Consider the following 19,367-nt stretch of genomic DNA (forward strand, 5'->3'; position numbering starts at 1 on the left):
ATTTGTTGTCCCCTCAAAATAACAGACAGCCATTCATGTCTAAACCGCTGGCAACAAAAGTGAGTACACCCCTAAGTGACCATGTCCAAATTGGGCCCAATTAGCCATTTTCCCTCCCCGGTGTCATGTGACTCATTAGTGTTACAAGGTCTCAGGTGTGAATGGGGAGCAGTTGTGTTAAATTTTTGATGGTGCCTCAGCAGGCGGCCTCGCTCGCCTCCTCTCAGACACTCCCCGGCTGCAGAGAATTGCGGAGCCCGGTGTGTGTTTGCTGTGCAGGGGAAGCAGAGTGGACGGAGCCGACCCCCCCATAGACAGACGATCAATGAGAGCGAGGAGTGCGGGCTGGGATTGGGCGCAAGATGACAGAGAAGAGAACGCTCCATCTCCGGGGACCCCTCTCCGATCTGCAGCTGTTCTCCTCAGGACAAAGGCTCCCTTGATGACAGTCCATTCTAAAGCCCTAGAAGACAGTCCATTCTAAAGCCCTAGAAGACAGTCCATTCTAAAGCCCTAGAAGACAGTCCATTCTAAAGCCCTAGAAGACAGTCCATTCTAAAGCCCTAGAAGACAGTCCATTCTAAAGCCCTAGAAGACAGTCCATTCTAAAGCCCTAGAAGACAGTCCATTCTAAAGCCCTAGAAGACAGTCCATTCTAAAGCCCTAGAAGACAGTCCATTCTAAAGCCCTAGAAGACAGTCCATTCTAAAGCCCTAGAAGACAGTCCATTCTAAAGCCCTAGAAGACAGTCCATTCTAAAGCCCTAGAAGACAGTCCATTCTAAAGCCCTAGAAGACAGTCCATTCTAAAGCCCTAGAAGACAGTCCATTCTAAAGCCCTAGAAGACAGTCCATTCTAAAGCCCTAGAAGACAGTCCATTCTAAAGCCCTAGAAGACAGTCCATTCTAAAGCCCTAGAAGACAGTCCATTCTAAAGCCCTAGAAGACTGTCCATTCTAAAGCCCTAGAAGACTGTCCATTCTAAAGCCCTAGAAGACTGTCCATTCTAAAGCCCTAGAAGACAGTCCATTCTAAAGCCCTAGAAGACAGTCCATTCTAACCTCTTGGCTGCCACCTGCCTTAGATCAGTGTTTTTCAACCTTTTTTGTGCAGAGGCACACTTTTTTCATGAAAAAAATCACGAGGCACACCACCATTAGAAAATGTTAAAAAAATTTACCTCTGTGCCTATATTGACTATATATAAAGTAATTCTCTTGAATAGGAATCAAACACAAAAAATATTTTATAATTACTTTATTATGAAATAATAAAGTATTTTGTAATTGTTCATATTTCTGTTTACTTACTCAGTGCGAAACCTGGGCCTGTTTGGCTGAACACAAAGCTGATATTCTGGCAGGAATCGAAGAGACACACACGTAGCTCTTCGTCAACAACTCTCAGTCTCTCTCTGTCTTTAGTTTTTATAGCAATCAGGCTTGAAAAGCTCATCTCACACAGATATGTAGTGGAAAATGGGACCAATGTCAAAATAGCTTTGTTTGCCAGAATGGGGAACTCCTTGGCAGTATCCAACCAAAAACTCTCCAAAGGTAGATCAGCAAATCTTAGCTTGAAACCACGATTTTGTCTCAGTTCAGTTAGTTCCTCCTGCTCCTGTAAAGTCATGTCCTTTCCACCAACTGATGCTGAGCTATAAGGGTCCCTAACCCAGTCAAGGCATTCAGTGGAGACGGAAGAGAAATAAAATGACAACTTCTCCTCGAGAGTTTTTAAATGTTTAACTATTATCTCACCCAGTGCAGCAGTGTGAACACCTTGCCATTGCTTGGTGAGTGTGAACATTTCAAGATTGCCACTTTCCACGTGTTGATGCCAGAGTTGCACCTTTGAACGGAATCCATTTATTTTATCTGTACTTGTAAGCAGATTTTCATTTCGGCCTTGCATTCGTGTGTTCAGCTCATTCAGATGATGAAAAATATCTGCCAGGTATGCCAGCCTTGCACACCACTCATCACTTGCAAGCAGCTTTGCGTAATCTGACCTCTCATTTGTCAGAAACACTTTAAGTTCCTCCCGCAGCTCATACACACGAACCAAGACCTTGCCACGCGACAACCACCGGACCTCCGTATGAAACAGCAAGGTTTTATGCTTCGCTCCCATCTCCTCACACAAAGCTGCAAACATGCGACTTTTCACGGGTCGTGACTTTACAAAGTTTACCATGCGCACAACATCACCCAACACAGGAACTAGGTCTGCTGGTAAAGTCTTGGCTACGAGGGCCTCACGGTGTAAAAAACAATGCGTAACAATCACATCTGGATTTCTTTCCTTCACTCTGCTTACAAAGCCTTTGGTGCGCCCGGCCATGGCTGCAGCTCCATCGGTGCAGACACTTGTGCAGTTTTCCCACTTAAGTCCTCCTTGTTCAAGGTATTCTGATGTGACCCGAAAAATTTCTTCTCCTGTTTTTTCTGGCAATGCCTTGCAAAAAAAGTTCTCTAATTGCATCACCATCCACAAAACGCACATTGGCCAAGAGTTGAGCATGTCCACTGATATCAGTAGACTCGTCAAGTTGCAATGCAAATTTCTCACTGATACGGATCTTTTCCAAAACCACACTTTCTATGTCTGCAGACATGTCATTAATACGTCTGGAAATTGTGTTGTCTGAGAGAGGGACTTTGTCTATTTCCTTAGCTGCTTCAGGTCCAAGCATCTCCTCTACAATAGCTTTGCAGGCGGGAAGTATTAATGTCTGCCACAGTGTGCAACTTTTTTGACTTGGCTATAAGTTCAGCAACTTGATAGCTAGCTTTAAGAGCTCTTTCATTTACCTTTGTGGTTTTTCTCATCAAAGTTGCCTGTTTCTCCGTGTTTTCACGCAGGTGAACAAAAAAGTCCGCATTCTTGTTTTGAAGCGAAGGGTGTTTCGTTTGGAGATGGCGTTTAAGTTTACTTGGGACCATAGCACTGTTAGATAGCTTTTCACCACACACAGTGGAGTTGGTTTCTTTGCATCTCCGGTGAAAGTAAATCCAAATGAAATATAGCTTTCGCTATATTGCCTTGTGCCAGAGAATTTCCTTGAGCTAACCATCTTTGCTTTCTTTTGATTCCCACTCATACTTGGGCTCTTATCTGGCTCCGAATTTTGTTCAGAGTCCAGTTCTTTCCTTTTCAAAAATGTGTCCATCACTGCAGTATCTGTTCCTGTCTCACTGTCACTCAGTACTTACTGCGCTTGTCTCCTCCAGATAGCCGCTGTCCGTCACACTCAGCACTCCATCCAGATCCATCAGTCAGCACTCTTCTGCTCCTGTCTCCTCCAGATCCATCACTCAGCGCTCTTCTGTGCTGCGTCTGCGATAATCCTCCAGAGTCCAGATCCTTCGGTGCTCTTCTGCGCATCGGCGATCTACTGCGATGTCTTCTCCTGTCAGTGTAACAGTGACACCGGAGCTATTTATAGTCCGTAACATGCGCTTTGGCTCACAAATAGACCAATCATTAGATTCTAATGATTGGTCTATTTGTGAGCCGAGGCCACATGTTACGGATGAAATTGGAATTTTTCCCACGGCACACCAGACAATATCTCACGGCACACTAGTGTGTCGTGGCACAGTGGTTGAAAAACGCTGCCCTAGATGACAGTCCATTCTAAAGCCCTAGATGACAGTCCATTCTAAAGCCCTAGATGACAGTCCATTCTAAAGCCCTAGATGACAGTCCATTCTAAAGCCCTAGATGACAGTCCATTCTAAAGCCCTAGATGACAGTCCATTCTAAAGCCCTAGATGACAGTCCATTCTAAAGCCCTAGATGACAGTCCATTCTAAAGCCCTAGATGACAGTCCATTCTAAAGCCCTAGATGACAGTCCATTCTAACCTCTTGGCTGCCACCTGCCCTAGATACTAGTCCATTCTAAATCCCTAGAAGACAATCCATTCTAACCTCTTGGCTGCCCCCTGCCCTAGAAGACAATCCATTCTAACCTCTTGGCTGCCCCCTGCCCTAGAAGACAATCCATTCTAACCTCTTGGCTGCCCCCTGCCCTAGAAGACAATCCATTCTAACCTCTTGGCTGCCCCCTGCCCTAGAAGACAATCCATTCTAACCTCTTGGCTGCCCCCTGCCCTAGAAGACAATCCATTCTAACCTCTTGGCTGCCCCCTGCCCTAGATGACAGTCCATTCTAAAGCCCTAGATGACAGTCCATTCTAAAGCCCTAGATGACAGTCCATTCTAAAGCCCTAGATGACAGTCCATTCTAACCTCTTGGCTGCCCCCTGCCCTAGATGACAGTCCATTCTAACCTCTTGGCTGCCCCCTGCCCTAGATGACAGTCCATTCTAAAGCCCTAGATGACAGTCCATTCTAAAGCCCTAGATGACAGTCCATTCTAAAGCCCTAGATGACAGTCCATTCTAAAGCCCTAGATGACAGTCCATTCTAAAGCCCTAGATGACAGTCCATTCTAAAGCCCTAGATGACAGTCCATTCTAACCTCTTGGCTGCCACCTGCCCTAGATACCAGTCCATTCTAAATCCCTAGAAGACAGTCCATTCTAACCTCTTGGCTGCCCCCTGCCCTAGATGACAGTCCATTCTAAAGCCCTAGATGACAGTCCATTCTAAAGCCCTAGATGACAGTCCATTCTAAAGCCCTAGATGACAGTCCATTCTAAAGCCCTAGATGACAGTCCATTCTAAAGCCCTAGATGACAGTCCATTCTAAAGCCCTAGATGACAGTCCATTCTAAAGCCCTAGATGACAGTCCATTCTAAAGCCCTAGATGACAGTCCATTCTAAAGCCCTAGATGACAGTCCATTCTAACCTCTTGGCTGCCACCTGCCCTAGATACTAGTCCATTCTAAATCCCTAGAAGACAATCCATTCTAACCTCTTGGCTGCCCCCTGCCCTAGAAGACAATCCATTCTAACCTCTTGGCTGCCCCCTGCCCTAGAAGACAATCCATTCTAACCTCTTGGCTGCCCCCTGCCCTAGAAGACAATCCATTCTAACCTCTTGGCTGCCCCCTGCCCTAGAAGACAATCCATTCTAACCTCTTGGCTGCCCCCTGCCCTAGAAGACAATCCATTCTAACCTCTTGGCTGCCCCCTGCCCTAGATGACAGTCCATTCTAAAGCCCTAGATGACAGTCCATTCTAAAGCCCTAGATGACAGTCCATTCTAAAGCCCTAGATGACAGTCCATTCTAACCTCTTGGCTGCCCCCTGCCCTAGATGACAGTCCATTCTAACCTCTTGGCTGCCCCCTGCCCTAGATGACAGTCCATTCTAAAGCCCTAGATGACAGTCCATTCTAAAGCCCTAGATGACAGTCCATTCTAAAGCCCTAGATGACAGTCCATTCTAAAGCCCTAGATGACAGTCCATTCTAAAGCCCTAGATGACAGTCCATTCTAAAGCCCTAGATGACAGTCCATTCTAACCTCTTGGCTGCCACCTGCCCTAGATACCAGTCCATTCTAAATCCCTAGAAGACAGTCCATTCTAACCTCTTGGCTGCCCCCTGCCCTAGATGACAGTCCATTCTAAAGCCCTAGATGACAGTCCATTCTAAAGCCCTAGATGACAGTCCATTCTAAAGCCCTAGATGACAGTCCATTCTAAAGCCCTAGATGACAGTCCATTCTAAAGCCCTAGATGACAGTCCATTCTAAAGCCCTAGATGACAGTCCATTCTAAAGCCCTAGATGACAGTCCATTCTAAAGCCCTAGATGACAGTCCATTCTAAAGCCCTAGATGACAGTCCATTCTAAAGCCCTAGATGACAGTCCATTCTAAAGCCCTAGATGACAGTCCATTCTAAAGCCCTAGATGACAGTCCATTCTAAAGCCCTAGATGACAGTCCATTCTAAAGCCCTAGATGACAGTCCATTCTAAAGCCCTAGATGACAGTCCATTCTAAAGCCCTAGATGACAGTCCATTCTAACCTCTTGGCTGCCCCCTGCCCCAAGATGTGTTGCTTGAAATGCCTGCTACCAGTCATATTCTGGTGAGTGTACATCCACTATAGGTGGAAGATTCCCCTACGTGACTGTTATCATGCTCACATCCAGCACATTAGTTCGCTACACTTTATTTCAACGGACACCTATGTGGATTACACCATATCACGGACAATACTAATTTTGATTATCCATAATATTTGGCTACCTATTATATTATAAAATAGAATATTTTGCTATTTACTTAACATTTAGTTTATATTTATTTATATTGCATACGATAACACAGGCATTATCTATGCATGATATGAGACACTTTATAATATACTTTTTTTTGCCCTTCTATATGGTGCACTTTGCTGTTCCATATTACCAATTCAGTTTTTAATGCATTAATTAGTTGTATTCTATCATATTATTTAGCGGATTTTTTTCTACTCTTTCAAGTAATGCACTTTACTGTTCCGCTTTAACATATATTGATACATTTTTCATGTGATGCACTTTGTTTTATCCTAGTACTATAGCGCTGCTCTTGTTTACATATTCATTTTTGGGGATTGTTACCAGTCTTCTGTGCTAGCTGCTTTCCACCATTACCTAGCGCTCACCTATTTTTCTTTTATTCTGTTAAATTTGGTGTTATTGCTCTCACTCTCTCATACTGGTCACTGGAAGTTCAACATGGCACCTCATGGCAAAGAACTCTCTGAGGATCTGAAAAAAAGAATTGTTGCTCTACATAAAGATGGCCTAGGCTATAAGAAGATTGCTAAGACCCTGAAACTGAGCATTTCTTCAGTGTTGTCACATGAAAAGATATAATAAAATATTTACAAAGATGTGAGGGCTTGGTATGAGTGGAGGGGGGGTCCCATGGCAATTCTTGACAGTTGAAACATTAAAGAATGTCTTCACTACTAAAATACTGCATGACTTATTAAAACCCATGTGGTGTTTTAGTAGCTGAGCGGTATCTTACCACATACTCAGATGCGTAAGATACCATTTAGTGAATTGTCCCTGTTTGAAGTTCGCGGTCAAACATTCAAACCTACCTCAAGAAATGGGGGTGTTCGACCCATCACTACTGGTGACAGTATGAAAAAAGAAAAAAAAAAAAAGTCCAAACTGTCCCTAATCACCACCACGCCAGTTACAGTATCCCCGATCACTGCCACACAAGTCATAATATATAATTACACCTCATTTTTTTTCAAAAAAATAAAAAATAAATAAAATAAAGACAACTTCAAAAAAAAAAAAAAAAAACAAACAAACTCGCAATGCCTCTTACTAAATCTCTCAGACTGTCTACCAAAAAGGAGTAATTTGGGGGGTATTCATACTGTCCAGTATTTCTGGGCCTTAACCACCTCCCGACCGGCCGTTGTATATAAATGGCCGGACGGTGGCAGTGCAGGGTTGGGTGGCCGTTTATAAATGGCCTCCCCGCACCCTGCTTGTGTGCGCTCCCTGGGAGCACGCAGCGCCGTGATCCGGGGTGAAACACCGATGGGACGTGACCTCTGTACGAGGTCCCGATCATGTGATCACTGACTGGCCAATCAGTGATCACATGCAAAGTAGTAAGCAAGATGTCAATTGTGACATCATTGCTTGCTACGTGTGAAATCTGTGAATGATCACAGAGGTCACATGGTATAAGGCTATTCACAACAGCCTTGTACCATGTGACCAATCACAGCTCACTCAGTAGTTCTCAATGGCTGCAAGAATACAGACAGAGAGAAAGAGAAATGATTGCTTTTACATCCTATATGGGTGCAAAAGCAATAAGTGTAAAAAAAAAAAATCTTCATCACCCCCCAAACGTAGTACAGTGTCACCATGGTGACACTGTACTGCTAGGGTGACAGTATGTAAAAAAAAAAAAATAATAATTTAAAAAAAAAATACAATTTAAAAAAATGTTTAAAAATTATCATTTTTGGTTATAAACTAATTTGGCTTTTTTTTTTTTACTAAAAAGATAACGGAATACATTTTGGCCAAGACTTATGATGAAAAATGATTTGCAAAATTTTATAAGAAACTTTTTTTCAAAATTTTTGGACTTTTTCTTTTACATAGCAAAAAAATAAAAATTCCAGCAGTGAATAAATACCACCAAAATAAAGTTTTATCTGTCTCAAAAAAAAAGATAAAAAATTCATTTGGGTACAGTGTTGCATGACCGCGCAATTGTCATTCAAAGTGTGATGGTGCTCAAAGCTGAAAATTGCCCTGGTCAGGAAGGGGGTAAAAGTGTCCGGACTGGAAGTGGTTAAGAAATTATATAGGCATCAGGATTGATCAATTCTCCAGTATACCGGTATATATCAGTTTATAAAAAAAAAAAAAAAAAAAAGAAAAAAACTTTCACAGACTAAATAATATACACTAATTTGGGTTACTTTTACCAAAGAAATGTAGCAGAATGCATTTTGGTCTAAACTTATGAAGAAAGATTATTTATTTGCAAAGTTTTATAACCGAAACAAATAAAACATGTTTTTTTTTTCAAAATTGTCTTTTTTTTGTTTATATAGCAAAATATGAAAACCCAGTGGTGATTAAATACCACCAAAAGAAAGCTCTGTCTCAAGAAAAAGCATAAAAATTTCATTTGGATGCAGTGTTGCATGACTGAATAATTGTCATTCATGTGACAGCTCTGAAAACTGAGACTTCCCGAGGCACAGCAGTGTATCAGTGCTGCCACCTAAAGGAGGAATATAAGGCAGTAATATGTTGGTGCTGACGACAGCACCACTCACTTTAGGAATGATGACTTACCAATATCCAGACGGGAGAAGGCACCTTACTTAGAATATGTGAAGAATCTGAGGTAATGGACGGGACCCCAGCACACCACAGCACCGAGAACAGCCAGGGTTCGTTGACGACGTACGTGTTGAGAGTCAGGTTGTGCGACTGGTATTTTCTGTTAGAAGGGAAATGAAAATTGAAATTACGGAGTGTAGAGAGATGCCTGCTGGCTGGAAACAGACAGTTGCTGTCACCAGACTACTGATTGTAACAAAAAATCTTCCTATAAGATTTATTCATTTAAAGTGGCTGTAAACCTCAGACATGAAATATGAACAAAGCAAATCCCTCTATAGTGTGTACTTGTCTCAATCCAGAGCACTAAGGTGTAATTTCTGTCTGCTGCCTCTTTCCTCTGTTTAAAGCATAAGTTGCTTCTGACAAGTTTTCCTGACACCAAGAGAAAAATGGTGACAGAGGAGGGCACAGTCTGATTGACAGCCTCGGCTCTGTTCCTGTGTGAAAGTGGGTGTCTCTTTTCCATCCAATTATCTCTCAGAACTCTTGTCACTGATGTAACTTTAGCTCTCCACCCCCTGCTTTTTAGAGCAGAGAGATCCTGTGTACAGTCTGCACTTGGAATGGATGTAGGTGACAGCTGGCAATAGATAAACGGGTACAACCTATACAAGAGGATTTGTTTCATCTCTGTATATCATTTGAAGCCAGTTACTTCACTGGGCATAAGTGAGGGTTTACAACCACTTTAATGTATTTAACCCTTTCGTTGCCAGCTCCGCACATCGTAGGGACCTGACAGGGCGTTTTACACACAATCCAGTGGCTGCAGCCACCGGGATTATGTGTAATACCGACAGGCAGACACCAGCCTGTCAGGTGGAAGCAGTCGGGAGGCTGCGCTGCCACCCGATTGCTTCCACTGCCCCCCGTGGTATCTGCTTTCAGAAAATATATAATGTTTGGGTGGTTTGTGTAATCTTCAGGCATAAAATGATTTTTTTAAACATGTGTCCAAAAAAATGCAAAAACGACTGGCAGCGAAAGGGTTCATGTATTTTACTCATATATAAAAGTCTCTTGTGTAGACATCCAAAAACAGACGGTTGCTGAATGTCGCCATCTTATAAATGTCAGCCCTAGCAGGTACTTAAAGCGGAGTTCCACCTGAAAAAATAAATAAATGTCAGCAGCTACAAAAACTGTAGCTGCTGACTTTTAAAATACAGCCACTTACCTGTCCCTCGGTCCAGCGGCGTCCTCACCGCTGCTGGTTTCACCGGCCGTCTTCTCTCCCTGGTGCCGGTATCTTTAGTGTGGGCACCCGGCTGTGACAGCTTGCGACTTCACAGCCGTGTGCCCACTGCGCATGCGCGAGAAGCGCTGTGCTTTGTGACTGGCCCCATAGTCTTCTAGGAGCTGTCACGTGTCCCACAAGACTATGAGGAGGGAGGACAACTTCCGCTTCCGATCGCCTAGGTGCCAATCCTTAATGGGGAGCGGGGGACAAAGGCTTAAAGCTGAACTTCCCCATTTGGGTGGAGCTCCGCTTTAAGTGACACTCAATAGTGTTCTACTTTGCTCTTACTCCAGCAGCTACATAAAAGGTTGTGTAGGGAGGTGAGGGGAGGGGTGGAGGAGTTGGGCCAGCACAGGCACAGTAGGGCTGAAACAACTAATCGACATAATCGATGATGAAAATAGTTGTCAGCTCTTTTCACAATCGATTAGTTTGTCAGCCGATTAGTTGGCCTGCATACAGATTGCATTATTTTTATTACATATCAAAAAACACAGTGCAGCGCACATACAGCTCAGTACACCGTCCATACTTGTCAGTAAGTGCCTGAGAACTTGCGAATGTTTGAGGAGCAATGCCTCATGGGCCATAAAATTCTGGGTAGGAGAAGGGAGTGAGTGATTGTAAAGGTAGAAGTTTTTTTACTTTGCCACAGGGGTACTCTATACTATACTTTGCGATTTGCTATAGGGGCACTCTGAGGGCAGGAGAAGCCAGAAGGGCCAGTGGGAGACCCCAGAAGAGGAGAATCAAGGCTGCTCTGTTCAAAACCATTGCACAGACCAGGTAAGTATGACAAGTTTGTAGTCTAAAAAAAAAAAAATCTAAGGTTTACAAATCACTTTAAGGGCTTTGTGCAGGAAACATCCACATTTGAACCCAGAGAAGCTGGAGGCTGATAGACTGGAGGTAATATAAGGTATTACAATTACAAAGTTTACCAATATTGTGTATTATATTTAAAATGATTATATCCATGCAAAGAAGTCTCAGCCTTTAGTACTACTTTAACATAAAAGATACATACTCTCCCCTGCACCCTTCATGTAGCTTCATCTCTGACTCCCAGTTCACGTACCCTGTACACATTATATATATATATATACACATACACACATACACACACATATATATATATACACACACACACACACACACACACACACACACACACACACACACACACACACACACACACATATATATATATATATATACACATACACACACACACACACACACACACACACACACACACACATATATATATATATATATACACACACACACACACAGTGGGGATCGAAAGTTTGGGCACCCCAGCTAAAAATTTGTATTAATGTGCATAAAGAAGCCAAGGAAAGATGGAAAAATCTCCAAAAGGCATCAAATTACAGATTAGACATTCTTATAATATGTCAACAAAAGTTAGATTTTATTTCCATCATTTACACTTTCAAAATAACAGAAAACAAAAAAATGGCTTCTGCAAAAGTTTGGGCACCCTGCAGAGTTAATATCTTGTACTGCCCCCTTTGGCAAGTATCACAGCTTGTAAACGCTTTTTGTAGCCAGCCAAGAGTCTTTCAATTCTTGTTTGAGGTATCTTTGCCCATTCTTCCTTACAAAAGTCTTCAAGTTCTTTGAGATTTCTGGGCTGTCTGTCACACACTGCTCTTTTAAGGTCTATCCATAGATTTTCAATTATGTTGAAGTCAGGAGATTGTGAAGGCCATGGCAAAACCTTCAGTTTACGCCTCTTGATGTAATCCCCCGTGGATTTCGAGGTGTGTTTAGGATCATTATCCATTTGTAGAAGCCATCCTCTCTTTAACTTCAGCTTTTTCACAGATGGCATCAAGTTACCATCCAAAATTTGCTGAAATTTTATTGAATCCATTTTTCCTTCTACTCGTGAGATGTTCCCTGTGCCACTGGCTGCAACACAACCCCAAAGCATGATTGATCCAACCCCATGCTTAACAGTTGGACAGAGGTTCTTTTCATTAAATTCTGTGCCCCTTCTTCTCCAAACGTACCTTTGCTCATTACGGCCAAAAAGTTCAATTTTAACCTCATCGGTCCATAGAACTTGTTTCCAAAATGCATCAGGCTTGTCTATATGTTCATTTGCAAAGTTCAAACGATGATTTTTGTGGTGAGGACGTAGAAGAGGTTTTCTTCTGATGACTCTTCCATGAAGACCATATTTGTACAAGTATCTCTTTATAGTGGAATAGTGTACCACAACCCCAGTGTCTGCCAGATCTTTCTGGAGGGATCCTGCAGTCAAACGTGGGTTTTGAATTGTTTTTCTCACAATCCTGCGAGCTGTTCTGTCTGATATTTTTCTTGGTCTTCCAGATCTTGCTTTAACTTCCACTGTTCCTGATGACTGCCATTTCTTAATTACATTCCAAAGAGAGGATATTGACATCTGAAAACGCTTTGCTATCTTCTTATAGCCTTCTCCAGCTTTATGAGCGTCAACTATTTTCAGTTTCAGTTTTCTAGACAACTGCTTAGAAGAACCCATGGTGCTGATTGTTGAGGCAAGGTCAGATGAGTCTGGGCATTGAAAACCTTTGAGATTGGCATCACCTGGTCTTCCCAGACGATGATTGAGAACAATCCATGACACTGGCAGGTCTCAGCTTTGCCAAGGGGGCAGTGCATGCTATAAATTCTGCAGGGTGCCCAAACTTTTGCAGACGCCAATTTTTTGTTTTCTGTTATTTTGAAAGTGTAAATGATGGAAATAAAATCTAACTTTTGTTGACATATTATAAGAATGTCTAATCTGTAATTTGATGCCTCTTGGAGATTTTTCCATCTTTCCTTGGCTTCTATATGCACATTAATACAAATTTTTAGCTGGGGTGCCCAAACTTTCGATCCCCACTGTACTATATATATATATATATATATATATATATATATATATATATATATATATATATATATATATATATATATATATATATATATATAAAAATACAATTACTTTCACTGTTTACCAGTATAAATTAACCCCTTAGAGTAGTAATTATCTACTGTTTTTGTACTGTAAAGGGCATTATTTTGTGTTTTTTTACCCCATCATGACAGATGATAAAATGAATGAATGGACGAATGTCGTTCAAAAATAGCACTTGCTTTTTAAAATTCAATTTTAAAATGAGTGTAATTTCTGAACGAAAAACCCACATATACGGTCAGAAAATTTGTTGGATTGAGAAGAGTTTTCTATTTTGCTCCTTTGAATTTTCCCATCACTGTGGTTGAAAACAAACATCAATTTGACCGCATTAACAATTAGAAAAAATGAACGAATGCTTTTAAAACCAAAAGGAAACATTTGTTTGTGTATGGCCAGAATACTGTAGGTTATAAAAAAAAAATAGCCCAAGTGTGGCGTGTATGTGTATTCAGCCCCCTTTAGTCCGATACCCCTAACTAAAATCTAGGGGAACCAATTGCCTTCAGAAGTCACCTAATTAGAGTCCATCTGTGTGTAGTTTAATCTCAGTATAAATACAGCTGTTCTATGACGCCCTCAGAGGTTTTTTTTTTAGAACATTACTGAACAAACAGCATCATGAAGGCCAAGGAACACACCAGATAGGTCAGGCATAAAGTTGTGGAGAAGTTTAAAGAAGGGTTAGGTTTAAAAAAAATATCACAAGCTTTGAACATCTCACGGAACACTGTTCAATCCATCATCTGAAAATGGAAAGAGTATGGCACAACTGCAAATCTACCAAGACATGGCTGTCCACAAACTGACATGCCGGGCAGGGAGAGCATTAATTAGAGCAGCAGCCAAGAGGCCCATGGGAACTCTGGAGGAGCAGCAGAGATCCACAGTGGGAGAATCTGTCCACAGGACAACTATTAGTCGTGCACTCCACAAATCTGGTATTTATGGAAGAGTGGCAAGAAGAAAATCACTGTTGAAAAAAAGCCATAAGATGTCCTATTTGCAAGAAGCCATGTGGGGGATACAGCAAACATGTGGAAGAAGGTGCTCTGGTCAGATGGGACCAAAATTGAACTTTCTGGCCTAAAAGCAAAACGCTTTGTGTGGCGGAAAACTAACACTGCACATCACCCTGAACACACCATCCCCACCGTGAAACATGGTGGTGGCAGCATCATGTTTTGGAGATTCCTTTCTTCAGCAGCGACAGGGAAGCTGGAGGTTCACCTTCCAGCATGAAAACGACCCAAAACATCCAGCCAGAGCTACAATGGAATGGTTTAGATCAAAGCATATTCATATGTTAGAAGAGCCCAGTCAGTATGAAAATAATTGTTAGTTGCAGCCCCACAACACAGCACTGCTGTATAACAAACTGGAAAAAGCAGCTGACCTCGTTTTAAAGAGGAATTCTAGGTAAGGCAATTTTTATATAGCCTCATTGGTCAAACTTGGATCCATGTAAGTATATACTGTATGTGCCATACCTGCGGGTTCCCTGTGGAAGCTAGAACTACAGCGATCTCCGCTAGCTTTCAGATCCTGTGCTGAGCAACTGTCCTTCTGCAATGTGAACAAAGGAGGTCGCTTTCTTAACGCAGGTGCCATTCGAAGAACACTTTGCATTTTCATTTTCACTTTGCATCATGATCACCACCTAGTCCATTCAGAGAACACTTTGTATTCATTCAGAAAATGCAGTGTTCTCTGAATGGCTCCCCTGCTGAGCCAGCAACTTCCTGTATTCAATAAGCAGGAGGGAAGATTCTCAGCATGGGACGTGAAAGCTTGTGGAGCATATTACAAGTATTTCCAGCTTCCACAGGGATCACACAGGTATGGAACATGCATACTTACATTGATCCAGGCTAGACCAATGCACCTATGTAAAAATGACCATACCTGGAATTTAGCTGTAAGATTCCCTTGCTGAGAACCATGAAAGACACTCACCTGATGTCTTCTTGGTCGACCTCAGTATACCTCAGGTTCATGAAGGTGATGTCTCTGTCCAAGTATTGTGGATCTCTCTTCACACTGGAGGCCTGCTGGAATCCTGGAGCCAGCTTTCGGACTAAATTTCTCTCATGATCAGAGAGCCAGACAACCTGGGGGAAACAAAGTATCAAGACATCTTCACTCACAGGAAGTCAACACAACCAAAAGTCCATCAACCATGCAGAGTATGGCACAGCCTCCTTACACCCTGGTCCTTAAAGGGGTTCTGAAAAACTGACAATGGAGGTGAAGTTCCTGATCATGTGACTGCTGTGATTGGCTTTTGAAGTGGTCATAAGATCAGGACCCCTGCCCAATCAAACGTTGACCAGGAGTTGTCAATGATAGCTCGGTCACTGGGCTTAGAGTGAGCAGTGGGCATGCACTCAGCAAAGAACAGTGGAGTTGGCTGATGGATATACAGTATCTCACAGAAGTGAGTCCACCCCTCACATTTTTGTAAATATTTTTTCTATCTTTTCATGTGACAACACTGAAGAAATGACACCTTGCTGCAATGTGACGTAGTCAGTGTACAGCTTGTATAACATGTAAATTTGCTGTCCCCTCAAAATAACTTTACACACAGCCATTAATGTCTAAACCGCTGGCAACAAAAGTGAGTACACCCCACACCCAAACTGGGCCCAATTAGCCATTTTCCCTCCCCGGTGTCATGTGACTCAGTGTTAGGTCTCAGATGTGAATGGGGAGCAGGTGTGTTAAATTTGGTGTTATTGCTTTCACTCTCTCATACTGGTCACTAGAAGTTCAACATGGCACCTCATGGCAAAGAAATCTCTGAGGATCAGAAAAAAAGAATTGTTGCTTTATATAAAGATGGTCTAGGCTATAAGAAGATTGCCAAGACCCTAACTGAGCTGCAGCACGGTGGCCAAGACCATACAGAGGTTTAACAGGACAGGTTCCACTCAGAACAGGCCTCGCCATGGTCAACCAAAGAAGTTGAGTGCAGGTGCTCAGCGTCATATCCAGGAGGTTGTCTTTGGAAAATAGACATATGAGTGCTGCCAGCATTGCTGCAGAGGTTGAAGGGGTGGGGGTCAGCCTGTCAGTGCTCAGACCATACGCCGCACACTGCATCAAATTGGTCTGCATGGTTGTCGTCCCAGAAGGAAGCCTCTTCTAAAGATGATACACAAGAAAGCCCGCAAACAGTTTGCTGAAGACAAGCAGACTAAGGACATGGATTACTGGAACCATGTCCTGTAGTCTGATGAGACCAAGATAAACTGATTTGGTCCAGATGGTGTATTACTGGAACCATGTCCTGTAGTCTGATGAGACCAAGATAAACTGATTTGGTCCAGATGGTGTCAAGCATATGTGGTGGCAACCAGGTGAGCAAAGACAAATGGGTCTTGCCTACAGTCAAGCATGGTGGTGGGAGTGTCATGGTCTGGGGCTGCATGAGTGCTTCTGGCACTGGGGAGCTACAGTTCATTAAGGGAACCATGAATGCAAACATGTACTGTGACATACTGAAGCAGAGCATGATCCCCTCCCTTCGGAGACTGGGCCGCAGGGCAGTATTCCAACATAAGACCCCAGACACACCTCCAAGATGACCAATGCCTTGCTAAAGAAGTTGAGAGCAAAGGTGATGGACTGGCCAAGCATGTCTCCAGACCTAAACCCTATTGAGCATCTGTGGGCATCCTCAAATGGAAGGTGGAGGAGCGCAAGGTCTCTACCATCCACCAGCTCCGTGATGTCATCATGGAGGAGTGGAAGAGGACTCCAGTGGCAACTTGTGAAGCTCTGGTGAACTCCATGCCCGAGAGGGTTGAGGCAGTGCTGGAAAATAATGGTGGCCACACAAAATATTGACACTTTGGGCCCAATTTGGACATTTTCACTTAGGAGTGTACTCACTTTTGTTGCCAGCGGTTTAGACATCAACAGCTGTGTGTTGAGTTATTTTGAGGGGACAGCAAATTTACATGTTATACAAGCTGTACACTCACTACATCACTTTGTAGCAAAGTGTCATTTCTTGTGTTGTCACATGAAAAGATAGAATCAAATATTTACAAAAACGTGAGGGGTGGACTCACTTCTGTAAGATACTGTATGCATGCAAACAGCATTAGGGCCCCCTCATCATGGGCAGGCAAATGTGCGCTAAAACTGCAGGAAAAGGTTAATCGAATTACAGGCCTTTCATTTCATTTTTAAAGGGTGGGATGTCTTTATTATTGTAGAGTTGAAGGATTTAGCACCAATACTAAAGTAGAATAGATTTGCTTTTGGTGTAAATTATTGGAATGACCTGTCAACATTCCTTATTTGTTTTCCTTTTCAATATGACAAAGCAATCCACAAAAAAAAAAAAAAAGTTGTTCATGGTAGCAGCATCCAACATGCATATATACTCACCGGCCACTTTCTTAGGTACACCTTGCTAGTGCCAAGAAAATATCCCCCACACCATTACACCACCATCAGCTTGAAGTGTTGATAAAAGGCAGGATGGATCCACGCTTTCATGTTGTTTACACCAAATTCTGACCCTACCATCTGAATATCGCAGCAACCAGTCTGCCCATTCTCCTTTTTTTTGTCCATACAACTGCCGCTCACTGGATATTTACTCTTTTTCGGACCATTCTCTGTAAATCCTAGAGATGGTTGTGCGTGAAAATCCCAGTATATCAGCAGCTTTTGAAATACTCAGAGCAGCCCGTCTGGCACCAACAACCATGCCACGCTCAAAGTCACTTAAATCTCCTTTCTTCCCCGTTTTGATGCTCGGTTTGACTTTCAGGAAGCTGTCTTCACCATTTCTAGATGCCTAAACGCACCGAGTTGCTACCATGTCATTGGCTGATTAGCAATTTGTGTTACAAAGCAATTGAACAGGTGTACCTAATAAAGAGGTCGGTGAGTGTACATTCACTCAGCAATTTATTTGGAACACTATTCCAATACTGGAAGGGCCTCCCTTTGGTCTCAAACCTGCTTCAAATTTTTACAAGGCATGGGTTCCACATTTTACAAACATTACTTTCAAATTCTGGTCCAATATGACATGACTGCATCATGCAGTTTCTGCAGATCGGTCATCTGCAAAGTCATGCTACAAAATTTCCTGCCCTACCACATCCCAGTGGTCTTCTATTGGGTTCAGATTCAGCAAATGGCCTGCCATGTGTCTCAGCAGAACTTGAGGTTCATAAGATCGGGCTACATTTTTGCAGTCTTCAACCGTTTACATTTTGGTGAGCCTATGCCCACTGCAACCTGAGCTTTCTGGCTGATTGGAGATGAATCTGACATGGTCTTCTGTTTCTGTAGTCCATTCGCTTCAAGGTTTGGCATGTTGTGCATTTTGACATGCTTTCTGCTCATCACAGTCCGTACCCGGCCTATGACGTCACACGTCGGCCAGCGTGGAGGGTATAAATATAGGGTGGGAATAAAGATATGCCCTTTGGCTAATCAACTGTGCACATGTAGGATCTCAAGAGATGTTTTGAGACCCCCTGGAGGTAATCTGAGAGACTTGTGTTGAGGGGAGAGCTTCAGGAAAATGGTGACTGCTCAGCAGGGGCGGACTGACAACTCATGGGGCCTCCTGGCAATAGGGGATCATGGGGCCCCTGTGTCCTTGCCCAAACTCAAAAAAGCCTATGAAAAAGGTACCAGGGGCATCTCATGGGGCCCCCTACTGACCCCGGGCCCTCTGGCAGTGCCCGAGTTTCCAAATGGTCAGTCCGCCCCTGCTGCTCAGTCACCTGGGTGATTCTGTATAATGCATGGTTTTGATTTTTACAGCTAATATTCTATGAATTTGAGACCTCTCCTGGCATCTAGTGGCTGAATTGTATATCAACAATTTGAGTCAAAAACTGCTTTGTTTCTTCTATTGCCTGAATTCTGATAATTTACAGGTAAATTCATTTTTAATTAATTTTTTTTATATATTGCAATGACTTGACATCACCTGGTGTTCTCTCTCCCTCTGATTCTCTTTTTGCCCCATATTGGTAAAAATGTAATGAATTCACTTGCGCTTATTTATACCTATGTTTAGATGGATATTTGATCCCCATTATATCCTCCACAATTTCACAGATGCATAGGCCAACTAAGTTATTTGATAGTGCATTTTGATATGCGGTAGTAGCTCCGTGAGCCTGAAATCTAGCCGGTGAGCCGGTGCATTCTTTTATACTTTTGATTATTATGCTCATTGTGTGGATGTTTGTCATAACTCCGATGGTTATGTATATTCTTTTTAATATATTGTAGACTATATTGCGGTTGAAGCTTTTTTCTCACCACTGAAGAAGCCCTTGTTGGGCGAAAAATGTAG

General features: G+C 42.7%; 1 protein-coding gene across 6 annotated transcripts in view; it reads right to left on the bottom strand.

Annotated features, from left to right (window-relative positions):
• Positions 1–19,367, bottom strand: part of GDPD5 (glycerophosphodiester phosphodiesterase domain containing 5) — a 344,747-nt gene that overhangs the window by 36,103 nt on the left and 289,277 nt on the right. For all 6 annotated transcript variants that reach the window (XM_089678003.1, XM_089678001.1, XM_089678002.1 and 3 more), the window contains 2 exons: positions 14,984–15,138; positions 8,760–8,907 (listed from right to left, as the gene is read on the bottom strand). In XM_089678003.1, the coding sequence (XP_089534129.1) occupies positions 8,760–8,907; positions 14,984–15,138 (303 nt within the window). The remainder of the gene's footprint in view (positions 1–8,759; positions 8,908–14,983; positions 15,139–19,367) is intronic.

This window comes from Staurois parvus, unplaced genomic scaffold (assembly GCF_062004578.1).
Source record: "Staurois parvus isolate SC_StPar_1 unplaced genomic scaffold, SC_StPar_1.0 ptg000196l, whole genome shotgun sequence".
Lineage (NCBI taxonomy): Eukaryota > Metazoa > Chordata > Amphibia > Anura > Ranidae > Staurois > Staurois parvus.